This window comes from Amyelois transitella, chromosome 4, assembly GCF_032362555.1.
Source record: "Amyelois transitella isolate CPQ chromosome 4, ilAmyTran1.1, whole genome shotgun sequence".
NCBI classification, from domain to species: Eukaryota; Metazoa; Arthropoda; class Insecta; order Lepidoptera; family Pyralidae; genus Amyelois; species Amyelois transitella.
In genome coordinates this window covers 2,914,778-2,934,153 of record NC_083507.1, presented here as the reverse complement: position 1 = coordinate 2,934,153, position 19,376 = coordinate 2,914,778, and the positions used below count along the sequence as shown (strand labels likewise).

Sequence of the window (19,376 nt, the reverse complement as noted above, 5' to 3'; positions counted from 1 at the left end):
CAAATTGTAAAACGGGACCCTATTACTAAGCTTCCACTGTCTGTCTGTCTATCCGTCTGTCTCCAGGCTGTAAATAAACCGTGATAGCTAGAGAGCTGAAATTTTCATAAATGATGTATTTCTGTTGCCGCTATGACAACAAGTACTAAAAATGATAGTACGGAACCCTTCGTGCGCGAGTCCGACTCACACATGGCCGGTTTTTATTACATAAAAATAACTACAGTATTAATTACTTAAAATAAATTTTATTAATGACACCTGTTTCAATTAATTTATAAATTTATAATCATTCAACACTTATACTGTAGTTATTTTTAAAAAATATACGACGTCAAAGAAAAAAACATTTTTTTTTTCATTTTCTCAGCACCCTTAATATTTTTTATTCATTTAATATTTGTTTCTGCAGGTACACAAGAGGTACCAAATCTACATATACAGTTTACTTACCTTCATATGCTAACTAGAAGTACACCCGCGGTCCTGACGTCAGGATGGCGGGTGTAACTATTTTATTTAAAATCTTTACATAGAAGGAGGTACACAGATTTTTAGGAGAGGTACACTGAGGTACACATCAAGTACGTTTTTAATCCAAAACAGATATTAAAATCCGAGAGGTACACCCGCCATTCTGACACACATTATGACAAAGCTCTCTAGTTCAAATAAGCTACGAGTATTTCAGCGTAGGCTCACGGATTGTGCAACAACCAATTAAATGGTTGCTACAGCGACAGACTGATACCGATAACTGAGACTTGTCTGGGGGCAAGGGACTCTATAGGAGACTAATTGGACTGCCAGACGATTGTGACGGATATCTTTTCCTTTTATTGTAGCGAGATATTGTCTGAGGATCATACAAATGTTTACTGAGATTATACAAGAATAGATTAAAGAGGCGTAGACTGATGTATTTGTAGAAGGCCTGTGATTCCTCGAATTAATGTTTACTTCCACAACCTTCTAACAAAATGAAACTGAAGAATGTATGTAAATGTTTAATAAAGAAATGCGACAACATGCGATTTGAACCAGAGCTATATGTGGAGTGAAGGATCGGCTCGGCGATGAAGTCTCAAGCGGCGTCTTGCGCGCGCAGACATCGTTCTTAGTTTTTCAAATTCAAACGGCACGCCACATCACTCCCCTTCCAGACCGTTACTACGGTCGATAGCAAACAGGCAGTCTGACTCTTCTGCCGCTACGAGTTTTCTTCTCTTCTAATTCTCCATTTCTTTCTTCCTCTTCTAATCTTCTTTCGGTCTCCGCTGAAGTAGTTATGGAAGTGGGAATTGGGATCTCACGTGCTAAATAGGCTGGCTTCAGTCTATCGGTCGAGACATTTGTGGTCTTGCCTCTGATTTCGATTTTGTAAAACTTCGGTTGCCTTTTCAAAACTTTGAAGGGACCAGCATAAGGAGGTTCAAGTGCACCACGTACATGATCTTGACGGAGAAAGACGTGAGAAGTTGCGTTAAGATCACGTGGTATATAGAAAGGCACTTTAGAATGCCACGAAGTAGGTTTAGGGGAAAGTTTCCCCATAGTAGCTCGAAGGCGTGTCACGTACTGAGTGATGTCTGAAGTGGTGTAGTCATCAACAGGAGCGAGAAATTGGCCAGGCAGCTGAAGCGGCTCGCCATACACGAGCTCGGCTGGACTGGCATGGAGATCTTCTTTCCAGGAACTTCGTAGCCCAAGGAGAACCAGTGGAAGAGATTCTGTCCATTGCGAAGTGTCGTGACACATGATGGCGGCTTTCAACTGGCGGTGCAGACGCTCAACGATCCCGTTAGCAGCCGGATGGTAAGCAGTAGTGCGGAGGTGTCGCGCGCCGATCATAGTTGTGAGCGCCTTAAACAGATGGCTCTCAAATTGGCGGCCACGGTCGGTGGTCACACGCGCGGGACAACCGAATCTGGCTATCCAGCCAGACACGAGGGCGGCTGCGCAGGTCTCTGCCGTGATGTCTTGCAGTGGAATCGCCTCAGGCCATCGCGTAAATCTGTCAATGATCGTGAGGCAGTACCTGTAACTACAAGACAGTGGTAAGGGTCCAACGAGGTCGATGTGAATATGAGAGAACCTCGCTGATGGAGTGATAAATGAGGAGAGAGGAGTGCGAGTATGACGAGTGATTTTACTTGTTTGGCATTTCAAGCATTGCCGTGCCCACTCTCTACAGTGCTTACGAATCCCTGGCCACACAAATTTCTGGGCGACCAGTCGTGCTGTAGCTGAGCTTCCAGGATGATTCCAGCTATGGATCATGTCAAAAACTTGCCGTCTGAGCTTTGGAGTGATATACGGTCTTTGAGGATGAATAGAAGTGTCGCAATAAATCGGTAAATTACTATTATTCTTTATCTTCTTCAGTTTAAGAGCCGAACCAGAGGTGAGGAGTTCTTGCAGCTCAGGATCGTCTTCCTGTGATTTTGCAAGCTCTTCATAATCGAGTGCCACAGTGATTTCATCAACACGTGAGAGAGCGTCAGCAACCACGTTATCCGGTCCAGGTATATACCGTATATCTGTCGTGAACTGTGATATAAAATCGAGATACCGGAACTGTCTTGGAGAACAATGCTGCCTATTAACAGTGAAGGCAAACGTCAAAGGTTTGTGGTCCGTGTAGATGGTGAAGTTTGCGGTTTCCACCATATGCCGAAAATATTTTATCGCTTCGTAAACGGCTAAAAGCTCTCTGTCATAAGGGCTATACTTTTTCTGAGTTGATGAAAGTTTGTGTGAGTAAAATGCTAGAGGTTGCCAAACGTTATTAATACGCTGCTGAAGTACTGCTCCGATCGCAACGTCTGAAGCGTCTGTAACAATTGCGAGTTCGGCCGAGTAATCTGGGTGAGCAAGGAGTGTAGCTTCGGATAATGAAGTTTTGCAAGCTTCAAATGATTGAACTAGCTCAGGGGTCATGTCAACTGGATGCGAGCCTTTGATTTTGGGTCCCTGAAGTAATCAACGGCGCCTGTAGTTTAGCAGCGTTAGGGATGAATCTGCGATAGAAATTGAGCATTCCCAAGAAACGCCGGAGTTCTTTGACAGTCTTGGGAATAGGGTACTCCCTTACAGCCTGAACTTTGTCATCGACAGGTTTTGATCCTGCAGCAGATACCATATAACCTAAAAACTTGACAACATTTTGGCCAAATGTGCACTTCGAAGTGTTAATAAGCAATCCATACTCTTTGAGACGTTCAAACAACTGACGTACGTGCTTCCTGTGCTCCTCTGCGCTTCTCGAAAAAACGAGAATATCGTCGATGTAACCATAACAGAAATCTAGGCCAGATAGAACTTCATCGATAAATCTTTGAAATGTTTGAGCTGCGTTTCGTAATCCGAATGTCATGTACGGAAATTCAAACATTCCAAAGGGTGTCGTGATCGCCGTTTTGGGAATATCATCTGGATGTACAGCAATCTGATTATAGGCTTTCACCAGGTCTACAGTTGTGAAGATGGAGCATCCTGCAAGCTGGTGTGCAAAGTCCTGTATATGGCGGATTGGATAGCGGTCAGGTATGGTCCTAGCATTAAGTGCCCTATAGTCACCACATGGTCTCCAGCTGTCATCTTTCTTCTTAACCAGGTGAAGAGCAGAAGACCAAGGGCTTTCCGATCGCCGGGCTGTACCAACTGCTAACATGTCCTCAAATTCCTTTTTAGCTGCCTTAGCACGGACGGGATCAAGACGTCGTGGCTTACATGAGACTGGATGTCCAGGTGTTGTCCTGATATAATGTAGCGTGGTATGTTTTGCAACAGATCGCATACCTGCAGGTCTGGTAATCTCTGGATATTCACGCAGAATCTCATGGTATTCGGTTTCACCCATTACTGCCTTAACTGAAGCAATGTCGTCAGTAGTTCCTGCCTTCTCAGAGATCGCAGCCACGTGCAAAGTCGTTATGCCGTCAACTAAACGTTGATTTCTGCAATCAACCAGTAGATTGTAGTGACTTAGAAAATCCACACCAATGATGGGTTTCGATACATCAGCTAAAGTGAAACTCCAAGAAAAATCTCGACGAAGACCAAGGTTCAGGTGCAACTGTATAGGTCCATAGGTATTAATAATAGTTCCGTTCGCTGCAATAAGATCGTACTTAGATCGGGTACAGGGCGTCCTGACAGCTGATCGTGGGAAAACGCACAAGTCTGAGCCAGTGTCCACCAGGAACTGCGCTTTCGAGGCACGGTCGGTGACGAAGAGACGGCCTGTAGATGAGGGGCAGTCGTTGGCCGCTACTTCCGACCGCCCTGTTCGTTTCCCGTCTGGAATGAGCAAGGTTGTCTGCATTTATTCGCTTTTGATCCAAATGTGTAATGGTAGAAACAATGAGGGTGGTCTGGCGGTGGCTGTCTCGGCCTCGAGCGACTTCTTGAGCGGTTGAACTTGCGGAATCTAGATTTGGAGCGCGATCGATTTCTGCCATTAAAGTTGCCGGTAAGAGAAGCTAGTTGTCTAGTCAGCTCACTGACCTGTTTTGCCAGTTCATCTAAGGTCGAGAGACTTCCAGTAGAGGTGCTTACCGCGCAGGCTTGAGGTGTTGTAGGAGCGATCTCATGTACCTTGTCCGCCAACTCTCCCAACTTATCTATGGAAAGATCCATCTGTGAAGCAATTACTGTTTGAATATTTTGAGGTAAACGACTTGTCCAAATAGTGGTAAGAAAATCCTTAGGCACAGAGGGACCTGCTAAGCTAAAATGACGTAAAAATTGGGAGGGTTTCCTATCGCCGAGTTCCTCATGCATCAATAATTGTTTAACGCGCTTTTCTTTCGACGCGGACAACCGTCCAATCAGTTCCGTTTTTAATTTATTGTATTTGTCCCTTTCCGGAGGCCTAGTTATAACATCTTTCACTTCTATTGCATATTGATGATCAAGTTGTGCCACCAAATAACTAAATTTAGTTTCATCTGTAGTTATTTTCGAGAGTTCGAACTGACATTCTAACTGGGCGAACCACAACGCCGGTTCTTCGGGCCAAAATGGTGGAACTCGTACACCAACTCGCCAAACCTCATCAATTTTATCCACTTTTTCCGAGACAGACATAATAAAATTAAAAATCGCTCACCGCTTGTATAGACCAAACCCTTTAAATGAAAATCCGTTTTGTTTTGTTTCTTTTTGACAGAACTTTTTCTAGAATGTTTGAGAAAAATTCAGAAGGAACAACAAAAATTCTTCTTTGTCGGGGTCACCAATGTAGAAGGCCTGTGATTCCTCGAATTAATGTTTACTTCCACAACCTTCTAACAAAATGAAACTGAAGAATGTATGTAAATGTTTAATAAAGAAATGCGACAACATGCGATTTGAACCAGAGCTATATGTGGAGTGAAGGATCGGCTCGGCGATGAAGTCTCAAGCGGCGTCTTGCGCGCGCAGACATCGTTCTTAGTTTTTCAAATTCAAACGGCACGCCACATATTCTTTAAAATTGGTATGGGAATATTTAAAGTTCCTTTTTGTGTGGTTTCTGTCACTTTAGAATAGAACGTCTCCATATCTTTCCCATGGATGTCGTAAAAGACTAAGTGATAGACCTTAACTTGGGATTCCACTTGTAGGTGATGGGCTAGCAACCTGTCAATATTTGATTCCCAATTCCATCATAAAGCCGTACAGCTGAACGTGGCCTTTCGGTCTTTTAAAGACTGTTGGCTCTGTTTACTCCGCAAGGGATATAGACGTGACTATATGCGTGTTACCTAAAATACCATTTGCTTTATTTTTTATGTTTTATCAGCATATATTGGCCTATTGTTGAATATACAGAACATACTTTTTTCACCATTTACGGCCCTGTAATTTATATGACTACTTCTCAATTTGTTGATTATTTTTCTTCTAAACATTGTGTAAAAAAAATTGACATTTAATTAAATGAAGCGTGTGAAGCATTCATAAGAATTACGTGTGATGTTTCGTTGCATATGTTATTGAGTTGAGTGTATTAACGTGCAACTCGTTATTGGGAGCGGCGACCAGACCCGCGCGAAAGGCGAAATGCTCGCGGCCGGTCGCTCCAACCGGCTCTGTGAAGGCCGTGTCGCCTCCCCCTCACCTCCGCGCTCACTGAGCTTGCCGTGGTTTTATCGATACCGTAAAAACAAATTATAACAACGGCTTCAATCAAATTATTCCATGCAGTCTTGAAGTCACATTTAAAACGAAGTTTCATTCAATAAAGTGTCTCTGACGCATTACTTACGTTATCGCTGCGAGCTTCGTCCTCGGCTCTGTAAACAAAATGCCAATGACACGGGGTCGGCTCGTCGACATCGTCGTCGCTCGGTGTATCGATAATTAATAACGCAGCACTAGTGGGGCGTGCAAGGCCGCGGCGCGACGCGTCGCGTACACAAACAGTTTCAAAATTACTACCTCTCAATCCAAATTTAAATAGTGCGTGAATCGTTTTTTATCGTTCTAAATTTGACTGTTATGCTGGTGTGGGCTGTTTTGGTAATTTATTAACTGCCAGTTGTTAAAAAATTATTGTTGGATTTCCGTTTTGTTATAATAAGGAAAAATATTTATACAAAGAATTTCGTAAGGTTTCATTTCAATTAAATTGAATTTTTCTTTGTTTGCAGGCAAGACAAGATGCAAGTTTCATCTGATTGCATCCCTCGACATACACTTTTAATTACAAAAAAGGAAAAATTTACGAGGTATTGCATGGAAATAGAAAATCCGAACAAAATATGTAAAATCGACGTCGACACCTCAAGACTGATATTCGATGCCTTAAACATGAGCAGCGACACAAGATGAAGATGTAACCAATATTTTAACATGATGTGGAAGAAAGAAAATAGTTTTTGAAAAATTTTGAAAGTTATTTTTGGATAATTTATAGACCAATGTGTATGGTGCTTTATAGTTAGGGAGGTGGAAAGGTCGATAGTCGAATATCGGCAAATTTGTGGTAATGTGTATTCGTGGCATCAGACGATAGATACCGTAATGTCGAGTGAGCCAGACGCGGTGAAGGTGGAAGGAGTCCACGTTTCAGTAACCGCGATCAATATGACGGGACCGGAGACAAGCAATGGTATGTTTATGCTTATCGGATTTAAGGTTACTTAATTTTTACCTACATTTAAATACAAAAAGATAAGAAGTCACGTAGAATACATTTAAATATTGATATGCATATCCGTTGTCGAAATAAGTAGGTATCTCTGCACAAACAACCGCATTATTGAGATAATATTATTTGTCACTTATTATGAAAAAAAGTGTGATAACAGCTGGGTTGTTGACCTACAAGACTGGGATCCATAAAGGTCCAGTGCCTTGTGTATGTATTTATTATATAATTTAAAAATATTAGGAACGAGGATACTTTTTCTTTCCTTCTTTAAATCTTCAATAAAGTTTTCTTATTTTTTAGTTCAATTCTCGTACAGTTCGAGCGGTGTCCGCATCTGTGTTCCTTCAAACCCTCATGATGAAGACTCCACTGATGCAGAAATTTCCAAGATAGATTTCAACCAACATCAACATGAGGTACAGATATCGCCTTTATTTTTTTAACATCTAACAAAATTGATTCAGTACATTCTCGTATTTTTTGGGAATCCATAAAACAACATCAAGGTATTACAATAATGATTGCAATTACCAATGTATCTTTTAACTTAACGATATACATAAACTGTTGTATTTTATATATATGAACTAATCATATGTTGAACAGTTTACCCTATTTTAGTACTTATAAATGAATAACACGGACTATTTCAGGTGAATATGCGCAATAAAAAGAAGCGATCATCGAGTGGTACCCGATGTGACAGTCAAAGCAACGACAGAGAGCGCCCAATGTCCTGGGAGGGGGAGTTATCGGATTCTGAGATGGTCATCGATACTAGTGTCAATAACGGTCAGTTCCCCTAATCACTATTTTATGACCGAAATTTAAATTCATGTATCGATAAAATTAGGTCTAAAGATATATATCGATACAAAAGAAATGAGCGCGCCCATCACTATTCAGTGCGCTGAAATTCATGTTGCCAAGGTTAATTCAGTTAAAAAGACATGTTTAGACAAATGTCTTTACAGATGTTTTTGATACTGAAGAGTAAATGCTCTCATTTTTACTCAGGGGATATTGTGACACTCGAGGCAATATAATTGCCTGAGGTCACGAATTCAGTCCAATATAATGGAAAATTTTGTGAATAAAATGGGGGGCTAACTACCCGTTAGCTATAGCCATGCCATCGTCGAACTATTAGTTAGATCTAATTGTTTGAATTATTATTTGTGTATGCAGATGAGAACAGTAGCTCGCTAGACCTCCAATCGTCCCGAGACTCCATCGACACGCTGCGCAATGTGACCATCAAGACGGAACCTCTTAAAACGGAGCCTTTCCAATGCGTGGACGACCAGAGGGTACTGGACCTGAAGTACACAGCGCCGCTTCAGCCGCACCAGAGAAGCCATAGCATGAATAGGGTAATTCTTCTCTCTTTACGAGTATATTTCTTTCGTTAACCTGTAAGAACGGTGCTTTGTGGTTCCCGGCACCATTACAAAAAAGAATAGGACCACTCCATCTCTTTCCCACGGATGTCGTAAAAGGCGACTAAGGGATAGGCTTATAAACTTGGGATTCCTCTTTTAGGCGATGGGCTAGCAACCTGTCACTATTTGAATCTCAATTCTATCACTAAACCAAACAGCTGAGCGTGGCCTAATAGTATTTTCAAGACTGGTGGCTCTGTCTACCCCGCTAGGGATATAGACGTGATCATATGTATGTATGTCTTTTTATCTCTCTCCTTAACATCATTATAATCACCGTATAGTGACATGAGCAAATAAGGGAATCAGCGTCTTTATTCAGAGCAATAACCAAATCCAATCTGGATTAACAGGGCAAATACGCAGTAGAGAACAGAAACGCAAATGTTTATAGCAGAGCCACGTTTTTTGGTTTATCATATCCAGTTCTATTAGCTTCTTGGTCTGGAGAAAAATGAGAAACGAAATTGATATAAAATCTGCAATTAAATCTGCTTACAATGATCGAAAACATGTTATTTTGAAATATAACTCAATTATCTCCTCTCCTCCCAGATATCTGTCCTCACCGACAATACGCCTCTCTCGCTCGCACGAAGGCCTATTTCACCGACGAACAGTGCGAAATCACTGGGCCTCAACGATCAAAACATTATGCCGATGATGCCACAGACCTCTTTGGGTGAAGTCCAGAATTTGACCATAAAGAAGGAGACGCAACTGTCAGGTGAGAAAATTTGTTTGGTTTAATTCAGATAGTTTTTAAAGTTACATAGTTGTTTCAACGTATTGTATAATTCAACTCGCGTTCTAGACGAGTCATAGGCACACGAAATAGCCGTGAGATCAAATAGCAGTGATTTCTCCAGGTGACTTCAGTCAATCTCTTCTTTGACACACTATCGATTTTCATTTTATTTTTAAGCCTTCATATATTTGTACTGTTTTCCCCGTAGAACTGAAATGCGAGGCTTCAGTAGGAGTGGATAAGTTGCTTAATGCTCTGCACGGCTCGCCGCTGCTGGGCCGGCTGCCCCGCGTCCAGTCCAGCGCTAGCACCGACTCCGCAGTACATTCTATGTACACACACAGGTATGTTTGTTATTGGTAATTATTTGAATATAGAACATATGAGACGTCAGCAGCAAAGCACATTATATTATAATATGCACAGCGTATTTTAATTTAATTTGAAAATAGAAACTAGTAGGAATGGATAATACACACCGTTGTGTTTTTGCAACGTGTTTTTGAATTCAGAACATAAATGTCAGCCATCTTTAGGAATGGACAGGTCGGTACTGGTGATATGTGATTTGAATAAAGAACATAAATGCGAGTCATCTAGGAATGAACTTAGAACATTCATCACACTTTCTTAAGTACAATCTTCCTTCATATATAGGTACATTGACCATTATCACATTCCTATTTAATTTCACATTAAATTTAGTTCTTCTTTACACTGCTTTCTACGAACTCGGTAATTTCGGGAGTACATTGTCTGCCACTCAAGAAAACTATTAACCCGCCAGCACACGCGCCTCTAGAAGTTACACGAGCACTCGCGCGTAGAGCATTTTGCTCACGTTTATGAAACATTATTAAATGCAGGTTTTACCAGATAATATTTTTACTATCTGGTAAACTTTACATTAATTTTTTTTTATTTTAATTAACATTCATACTAACTAATTTGCCAGTCTTCTAAGGCAGTCTTATGGAAAAAATTTAACAAATTAAAATCTTTTCAAACAATAACTTAAATGAGTAGAAATAATTATTCTTCATCGTATATGTGAGCTGTACACATATCGCATAATGTATGACTATGCTTGTTACATAAAAATTTTTGGCAGTAAATACAGCACTTTTTGGTCTTGCGGTTTTTGCGTCTTGGGCAAACCGCGCAGAATCTCAGAATCTGGTACAAAACGTTTCATCGCTTGCTGTAGAGGATATGCAATGTTTTTCAAGGTGCTTCTTCTTTGGATATGCGGCTGTTTTAGTTGAAGAGCTAGTTGTTTCAAGTAATCTCTGCGCGTTATGATTATATTCGTGTTTTCCTTGTAAATGATTTGACTGTTGATTCCGGCTATGTTTAGGATCTACAGGCTACTCTTGCAACAGAATATTCTTCTTTTAGTCGATCCACAACATCAACACCTTTTGTTTGATTATAGTAAGTGATAATTTCGGGTTTTGCTGTAACGCCAGTAGTTGAATCGATTCGGTCATCGTTGTGAAGTGTACTTATCATAAGAATTTTTTTTTAATTTTTTTTGTTTGGTACGTAAGACACCAAAACCTTGCCCTCGTGAAAACCAAAAATACTACTAGGTTTTGGTCTTTGATGAAAATTGATCCTTAATATTCCTAATGTGGGTATTTGAAAAGCCAACTATATCATTCAGCATTTCTTCACTCACAGATTACATTAGAACGTCCTATTAGTCCTTACATTATCCATCTATAATAAAAATACATAATAGTGTTCTATGACGGTAATTTAAAACTATAATATTACATAAAAGTAGCAGTAAATCTATCAATATGATGATAAAAAAAATAAGTTAGTAGAAGAAAAGTACTTACGTTAATGCTCGCGCGATGAGCAAAACGCCGCATGATGGTACACGGCGCAACAAACCTCCTCGTCTGAGCGACTTTCACACACTAGCGAAAAGCGAACTGTATCCAGGGGCGGGAGAAGGGTTAAAACTCAGCTACCGAAAGAACGATGCTCGTACGCATAATTTTGACAAAATGGCACGTGTTTCAAATTTACTGTGAGCAAAATGCTCATAGCGCGAGTGCTCGCGGGTTAAGCTTTGAGTTTTGCGCCCGCGGAAATGTCCGAGATTTCCTTCCATAGTCCTCCTCTTCAGGGAAAGCCGTTAAGAAGCGTATCAGTCACCATTTCTTTGTTTATTTAAAGAAGATTAATATTGATTTTTCTGTTTTTTTTTTTCTTTTTTTACAGTGTATACAGCAGTCCGTCGGCCAGTCCCCGAGCGTCCCGACATTATACGCCGTCTCTTTCTCGCAACAACAGCGACGCGTCCTACTCGTCATGCTATTCATATGGATCAGAGTTCTCGCCTACGCATTCTCCAGTGCAGGTTAGATATTTACATACATATATCTATATAATTACGTCTTTATTTCTTACGGAAAAAACAGAGTCAACAATCTCGAAAGATTGGACTGGCAACGTTAGAATTGAGATTCAAATAAAGGTTGCTAGCCCATCGTCTAAAAGAAGAATCCCAAGTACAAAAGCCTTTCCCTTGATTGACTTACAATCTGCATTGAAAAAGAAGCAGTTGGCACACAATATAAGTTATTAATTAAAAAAGCGAGAATTTTTCACTGATGCCGGTCAAATCTTATGCATGCATTAGGTATACATGCATTTTTTCACGTAACGTTCATAAAGTGATTTGCATTTCGAATAGAAAAAATACAGGTAGGCTGTTATTAATTGTGAATTGTTCTATCGTGGTGCTTTTCTATAAAAATTGTTGTTAGTTGCACATTCAAACGCTACACCACATGATGTTTCATCAAAAGATTATTGAAAATTTATAAGTATTAATAATAAACATAAAAGATGCGATCATAAAATCAGCTCATTTTATATTACGATTATTTATGAGCGAAAATTATATTAAGTGCTCACTTAGTTACCTCTAACGAGTCTGGTAAACCATGGCATGGTCTGGTGGTGATCACTCATCTTGTAACAATTTTTTAGGTTTAGGTTTATAGACTTTTATTCTCGCAAAGACATATTTTACATCACTTACATAATAACATATAATACAAAAAATAAAATAAAAATAAGTTCGTAGTCACAATAATAAACGAAATATAACTGTGAAAGTTCAGTAAATTGAGATAATGTGCTCGGCTAATTGTTTTTTGGGATACATCGAACGAGGTAATATTTTTGATATCAAAGGGTATCTTGTTAAAAAGGCGCGCACCTTCGCACGTTATTGTCGACTGGCCATAATATTTGGTTCGTGTCCTAGGCAAAATGATGAAGTTCGCGCGTTTTTAAGAAATATAAACCCATTCGCAGGGCCGCCACCCCCACGTGGCGTACCGCGAAGCCCCGGGCCCGGTGTTCCCCGCGTCCCCGGCGCACGACGAGGACGCTGACACCACCGATGACAGGTTACATCATCACCAGGGCATCAGCAGACAGCAGCTTATCAACAGGTAATGTCTTTGCCATCATAATATGAAGGAATTTTATATGGACCCAATATATATTTTATTTGGCATATTCCTATTTTAGTCTGGTTGACTGGATGAAATCCCAATTGGGATAAGTCCGCCATTCTACATATTTTATTTTTAATTCCAAACTGATTAATTTTTTTTTGTGCAATAAAGAGTTTACAAACAAGCAATATATAGCCTTGTAATCCAGAGTAAATGGGCCTATAATATAAATATATATATTAATATGGATTTATTGGATAAAAAAAATATCGTCTCAGCTTATGCCATGAGAAATGCCCTTTTTTGACCTAACTACCTGGAGAAGATCCCGGAGCTCGTCTTTGATATTTTATCAGAAATTTGTTTCGAATATCGTAAACTATCTGACATATATACAATCAAGTCCATATTCCTTGTGGGGTTGACAAAGCCAACAATCTTGAAATACTGAAAGGCCGTTTATCTTTATTTTTCTTTTTTTCCAGCCCATGTCCAATATGCGGCGACAAGATAAGCGGCTTCCACTACGGCATATACTCGTGCGAGTCCTGCAAGGGTTTCTTCAAGAGGACGGTTCAGAACCGCAAGAACTACTCGTGCTTGCGCGGCGGCAGCTGTCCCGTCACGGTCGCCACGAGGAAGAAGTGTCCCGCTTGCAGGTTCGAGAAGTGTCTCGTTTGTGGGATGAAACTTGAAGGTAGGCACTTCTATTTATAACTTCTATTAGAGACCCGCTTCGGCTTCGCTCGGGTAACATTATTGATTTTCATATTTCAAACTCACCTCCCATATTAGAATTTTGGGGGTTTATTTTTTAAAAAGGTCCTAAAATAGGATACTTCCTATTTTAGAACGCGCGTTTTTAAATATATGCATACAAAATTTCATTCGAATCGGTCTAGCGGTTTAGCTGTGAAAATGCTGTAAAAGCTGAACAGACAGACATTTATTAATAATTGATTACAGTGTTACCACTTTTGTAATTTGCAACGATGTACCTGAACAGAGGTAAACATTTTGTATGGCGCGCGCGGATATCGGAGCGCGCCATTTGAACCCGTGAAATAAACTATCCGCCATTACAAGCGAGATAGTAGAAGACATTTTGTTGATGGATTTTAAGTTTAATTGACTTGTAATAAGAGTTTTCATTAAAGTGACTGGTGAAATCTTATCAATCTGTATTCTTTATCGACATGGTCGGACATGTTGTTTGAAGCCAAACGGCCTATTCCCCGAAGTCTAGTGTCTTCATTTGCATATTTAGCTGTTGACTGGCAACACCTGAAGATTCAATAGAGAAAGCGTGTAAATTACATACATACATATAGTCACGTCTAAATCCCTTGCGGGGTAGACAGGACCAACAGTCTTGAAAAGACTGATAGGCCACGTTCAGCTATTTATTAAATAGTGACAGGTTGCTAGCCCATCGCCTCAAAAAAAGAATCTCAAGTTTATAAGTCTATCCCTAAGTCGCCTTTTCAACATAACCACACGGTATTTAAATCAATTAATTGTATTATTTCCAGCAATACGCGAAGACCGCACCAGAGGCGGCCGCTCCACGTACCAGTGCTCGTACTCGCTGTCGGGCGCGGCGTCCACCGGCTCGCTGCTGCCGGCGCACGCGCCTAACACGCTGCGGCACGCGTCCTCGCTCACCTGTGTGAGTTGTGTTCCATTTTCAAATGAAGAATGGCCTTTCGGTCTTTTCATGGTTGTTGGCTCTGTTTACTGAGCAAGGGATATGGACGTTTGTAAACTAGGTTCATCACCTGTGTAAGTTGTGTTCCATTTTTGAAATGAAAAATGGCCTTTCGGTCTTTTCCAAGGTTGTTGGCTCTGTTTACTGAGCAAGGGATATGAACGTTTGTAAACTAGGTTTATCACCTGTGTAAGTTGTGTTCCATTTTTGAAATTTTTAGGTACATATGTATATAAAGGCTTGTGTAAGTTCTACCCAGCATCGTGTAATCGAGAAACGTGAATAATATTCAAGTTCCCATTAATTTCCGTTTGGAAATTTCCACTGGTTAAAAGCTTCTTTTGTTTTTAGTTACTTAAATTTTTTGTTTTTATATTTTAGGTAAATGGTCCAGGGTCATATAACAACAGCAGAGGAGAGTCGAGCAACAGTCGGCTAACACCAGACATTCCGCCATTATTACGGGTATTCTATTGATTTTATTTACAGTTGCATTTTGTTTTCTCTTTTCTTTCAAATGTATGCATTTTGACAGAAACAAAGGGTGAGCCTTTTGATCATGATCGTGGTTTGAGTCGCTTCTTCTCTTATTTCTGGATATAGTTCCGGTTGCATCCTCACAATTCTGAAGAGGAGCCCGGGGTAATCTCTTAACCATGGATCCTGGATTGGGTGAGTTAGGTTTTTACACGAATCCACTCCCGTCTGACATCCACATTCTTTTGGAAGGTAGACCTGACCCATTATTACTACTCCAAAGAGGCCAAGCGTTTGCCAAATCCACGTTTGCAAAGTCTTTTCACATATTGTAAGTTAAATGCTACACTTACCCTCAACTTTTAAACTATCACATGATTGCAATCGGGGTCTTCCACCGTGGCCGTGAATTAAATCAATTCATCGTAACTATGTATTCTCTCGTCCACATTTCTATTCTAATTCTGAGTTTGGATAATTGTAAAATTGTCGTTATTGAAGAAAATGCTTGTTTATTTTTATTTTATTTATTAAGGTACACATACAGACAGATTACAGAATTGCATTATTATCCTTAGGAAATGTATATATAATGAACAAGTAAAATGTCCAACTTTAGTGTACACAGCATGATCATGTAAAATGAGTCATTAACAGAACATGAACTCAAACAACAAGACATTAAAACAAAAACAACGAAGTAGCTCAGAAAGTTATCACAAATCAATGGTTTTTATAAAGTGAGGAAAAGGATACAAAAATAAAATAAAATAGACTCTAGGGGAACAACATAATTAAAAAAATTTCGGAATTGCTTGATACTCTGGCTAAAAATATCTAATCCATGAATATTAGCTTTATTATACGATCTACACATGACCGAGAGCGGATTGTTGAAGGAGATCCTGTTTCGGAAAAACGGAACAAAAAATGTTGGAGCATGGCGGGAACGGTGATTGGTATTAAAATTTATTTGCATTAAGAGTTCAGGGCAATCAATATCGGAATTTATGATTTTATATAAAAATATAAGCTCATTTCTTTGCCTGCGACATATCAAGGAAGACGTTTTAAAGTAATGTAACTTAGCATCGTAACAATCTAATTCTCTACAAAGTCTATATCTGCGACAAACAGCAGTTAAATATCGCTTTTGGATTCTCTCAATATTATCCTGGTGAACCTTATAATATGGTGACCAAATTATAGAACCATATTCTACCAATGGACGCACTATGGCTGTGTATAGGTAATTTGCAGTGTTTGGATTTCGAAACTCTTTTGATATACGAAGGATAAAACCATTAAGTCTATTGCATTTGTTCATGATTTGGCTAAAATGAGTACGGAAGGAAAGCTGATAATCAAACATTACTCCCAAGTCCCTAGCCACGTTCTTACGTTCCAAATTTTGGCAATTGATGTTGTAGTTAAATCTAAATTTTGGTTCTTTCGTGCAAAATGATATAACAAAACATTTGTTAATATTTAGGTACATGGAGTTTAAAAGACACCATTCATGTACTTTATCAATATCGGATTGTAATGTATTACAATCACTGTAATTAGAAATGGATCGAAACAATTTTAAATCATCTGCGTATAGTAAGCAATTGCTGTCAATAGCATCAACCAAATCGTTTATAAAAATTATGAAGAGTAATGGGCCTAGAATTGAGCCCTGTGGCACGCCAGATGTTACTGCTATTGGACCCGACAAATAACCCTTGACAGCTACCATTAGACTACGATTGGAGATGTATGAATTAATCCAACGTAAGAGTGAACCGTGAACTCCATAACGTGCAAGTTTCCTGATCAACAAAGGGTGATTCACCTTATCGAATGCCTTCGAGAAGTCGGTATATATGGAGTCTACTTGATGCCGCTTATCAAAGGCATTGCATATGTAAGATTTGTAAACCAATAAATTACTAATAGTGGATCGACCAGGGATAAAACCATGCTGAAATTGTGATATATGATGTTTAAAATGACTTAAGAGAAAGGGATAAACAAGGAACTCAAAAAGCTTAGCCAGACATGACAGTATGCTTATGGGACGGTAATTTTCGCACTTATGTTTGTCTCCAGATTTAAATATAGGTATTAAATAACTTGATTTCCAATAATCTGGAAAGCGACCAGCTTTCAGTGATTTATTAAATAGGATTTCTAATGGGATACTCAATTCATTAGCACAAGTTTTAATAAATCTAACCGGTATTGCATCAGGTCCAGCACCCTTGTTAGGGTCAAGTTCCTTGATAGCCCTGATAATATCCTCGTGTTTAATATAAATATGATCTAAAATAATTCGGTTCGACATATGGGTTGTATCAGTGGGACAAACTGTAGGTAACTCGTATACAGATTTAAAATAATTCGCAAATAATTCACAGACACCCTGAGGGTCTGACGATGTTTCATTCATATGGGACATATTCTGGGGAATGGAATTAGAAGTCTTCTTACTATTGACATACCTCCAAAAAGCTTTTACATTATGTCGCATATCACTTTCTGTAGTTTGTATAAAATGTTTATAGCATTCATGTATCATCTTTTTGCTTCTATGACGCAACAAATCAAATGTATCGTAATCCCGAGGGTTCCCGTACTTTTTAAATTTTATGTGATATTTATGTTTTTCTTTTAAACAATTAATTAAAGCATTACTATACCAGTGTGGAAATTTAGGAGACTTACATTTTTGCAAAGGAGTGTATCTGCGTATTATGTTATTCAGTTTTTTGTAAAAAATGTTAAGGGCAACATCAATGTTGGGATCGGATAGAAGATCTTGCCAATCGATAGATGCTAAAGATTCCTTTATTTGAGTATATTGACATTTCCAATAATTAAGTCTATGGGAATTAGGATTATGATTAATACATGAAAATGGCTGCGATTCAATGATCTCCACTAATATGGATGGGTGATGTCCTTCCAATTTGAGAAGAGGTTCAACACTGTCTACTTTTATATTATTGTTATTATACAAAATAAGATCAAGCAGTCTGTCATTAACATTTAGTAAGTGATTATACTGCTGCAAATCGCACAGCGTCATTGTTTCCAACAGGATAGGGCCACGAGCATGAGTCACGTCGTTCGGTTCAAGATAGTTATGAGAGTTACTTTTCTTCCAAGATACTTTAGGGATATTAAAATCTCCGAGCAATAGGAATGAGTCATTTAGACCATTACTTAGTATTACATTCTGGCAGTGCTCAAAAAACTGAATAACGTTGTTCAAGCTCATGTCGGGTGGTAAATAACAGAGACATATATGAAATGGCGATCGTTTATTTGAGTTCGGAATCAAAGATAGCCAAATGTCTTCAAATTGACTTTCCCATTCATGCCTACGTACTATTTTAAGGTATTTTTTAGCTGCCATAACAATACCACCTCCTTCAACTTTCTCAGCAGATGAGCAGTCGGATCGATCTCTACGAAAAATATTATACCGCTTATCAAACAATTCCGCATCGAAAACACTAGAGTTGAGATTAGTTTCGTTCAAACAAATTAGGTCGTAATCATTATTCAACACATTTAAAAATAGTTCGGTCGTTTTTGTTCTCATGCGATTAACATTTTGGTAATATATAAACATTAAAAATACAAAAGAAAACTACGTAATATTTAATGTGACTTAAACTACTTTCTTTAAACTTTCCAAGTCTCGGATCAAAATGGCAGGAGATTTCTCATTCTTTCTCATGAAAATTTGACCGAATTTCACCCATACAAATGTGTGAGCCTTTTCTTTAGCCACTTTTCGTGCGGCTGCATAAAGTTTCTTGCAGTCAGGTGACAAGTGCTCCACCACGTATACTTTTTGCCTAGTGCCACTTATTTCGAGGTGATCTGTGTTCAGTGGATTAGAGGAGTTCGATTTGTTGAAACGCCTGACGGCCGACAGGATGCTATCCCGGTGACGCGGAGAGGGGAGAGTGACCAATAAATTGCGTGGGCGACTTGACGTACTATCAATTTTCGCGACTCTGCGGCATGCATATATTTCGGAGTCTGAGATTGAGTAACCAACGATGTCGCATATTTTTTTAAATATAGTCACAACATTTTCTCCGCGCTTTTCTGGTAAAGCTTGAATCTCTAAATTTGAGCTTCGAGATAACATTTCATGTGACTTAACCCTACGGTCAAGGTCACAAATGTCGTTTAATAACTTTGTTTTTTGGGAATCCAGATCTCGAACCCTCACATCAATAGAGCTTAAATTGCATTTGATTTCTTTTTGTCCATCTTCTAACAGGTGAGTCGTGCTACTAAAGTCACTCTTCCAGTCAGTGATCACAGCCTGCACTTCTAATTTCACCACTGCCTTTATTTCTGTAAAGATGTC

General features: G+C 39.2%; 1 protein-coding gene across 3 annotated transcripts in view; it reads left to right on the top strand.

Moving 5' to 3' along the window:
• Window positions 1-19,376, top strand: part of LOC106129420 (nuclear hormone receptor FTZ-F1 beta) — a 41,351-nt gene that overhangs the window by 14,781 nt on the left and 7,194 nt on the right. Inside the window, exons 1-12 of one of the 3 annotated variants that reach the window (XM_060954374.1) lie at window positions 6,351-6,447; window positions 6,639-7,099; window positions 7,442-7,557; window positions 7,795-7,933; window positions 8,330-8,514; window positions 9,139-9,310; window positions 9,540-9,675; window positions 11,567-11,705; window positions 12,671-12,810; window positions 13,302-13,513; window positions 14,349-14,485; window positions 14,906-14,989. In XM_060954374.1, coding sequence (XP_060810357.1) covers window positions 7,012-7,099; window positions 7,442-7,557; window positions 7,795-7,933; window positions 8,330-8,514; window positions 9,139-9,310; window positions 9,540-9,675; window positions 11,567-11,705; window positions 12,671-12,810; window positions 13,302-13,513; window positions 14,349-14,485; window positions 14,906-14,989 — 1,548 coding nt within the window. In that variant the 5' untranslated portion in view covers window positions 6,351-6,447; window positions 6,639-7,011. Of the gene's footprint in view, window positions 1-6,350; window positions 6,508-6,638; window positions 7,100-7,441; window positions 7,558-7,794; window positions 7,934-8,329; window positions 8,515-9,138; window positions 9,311-9,539; window positions 9,676-11,566; window positions 11,706-12,670; window positions 12,811-13,301; window positions 13,514-14,348; window positions 14,486-14,905; window positions 14,990-19,376 lie in introns of those variants that run through there. The other 2 variants (XM_060954373.1, XM_060954372.1) reach the window with 2 other exon arrangements.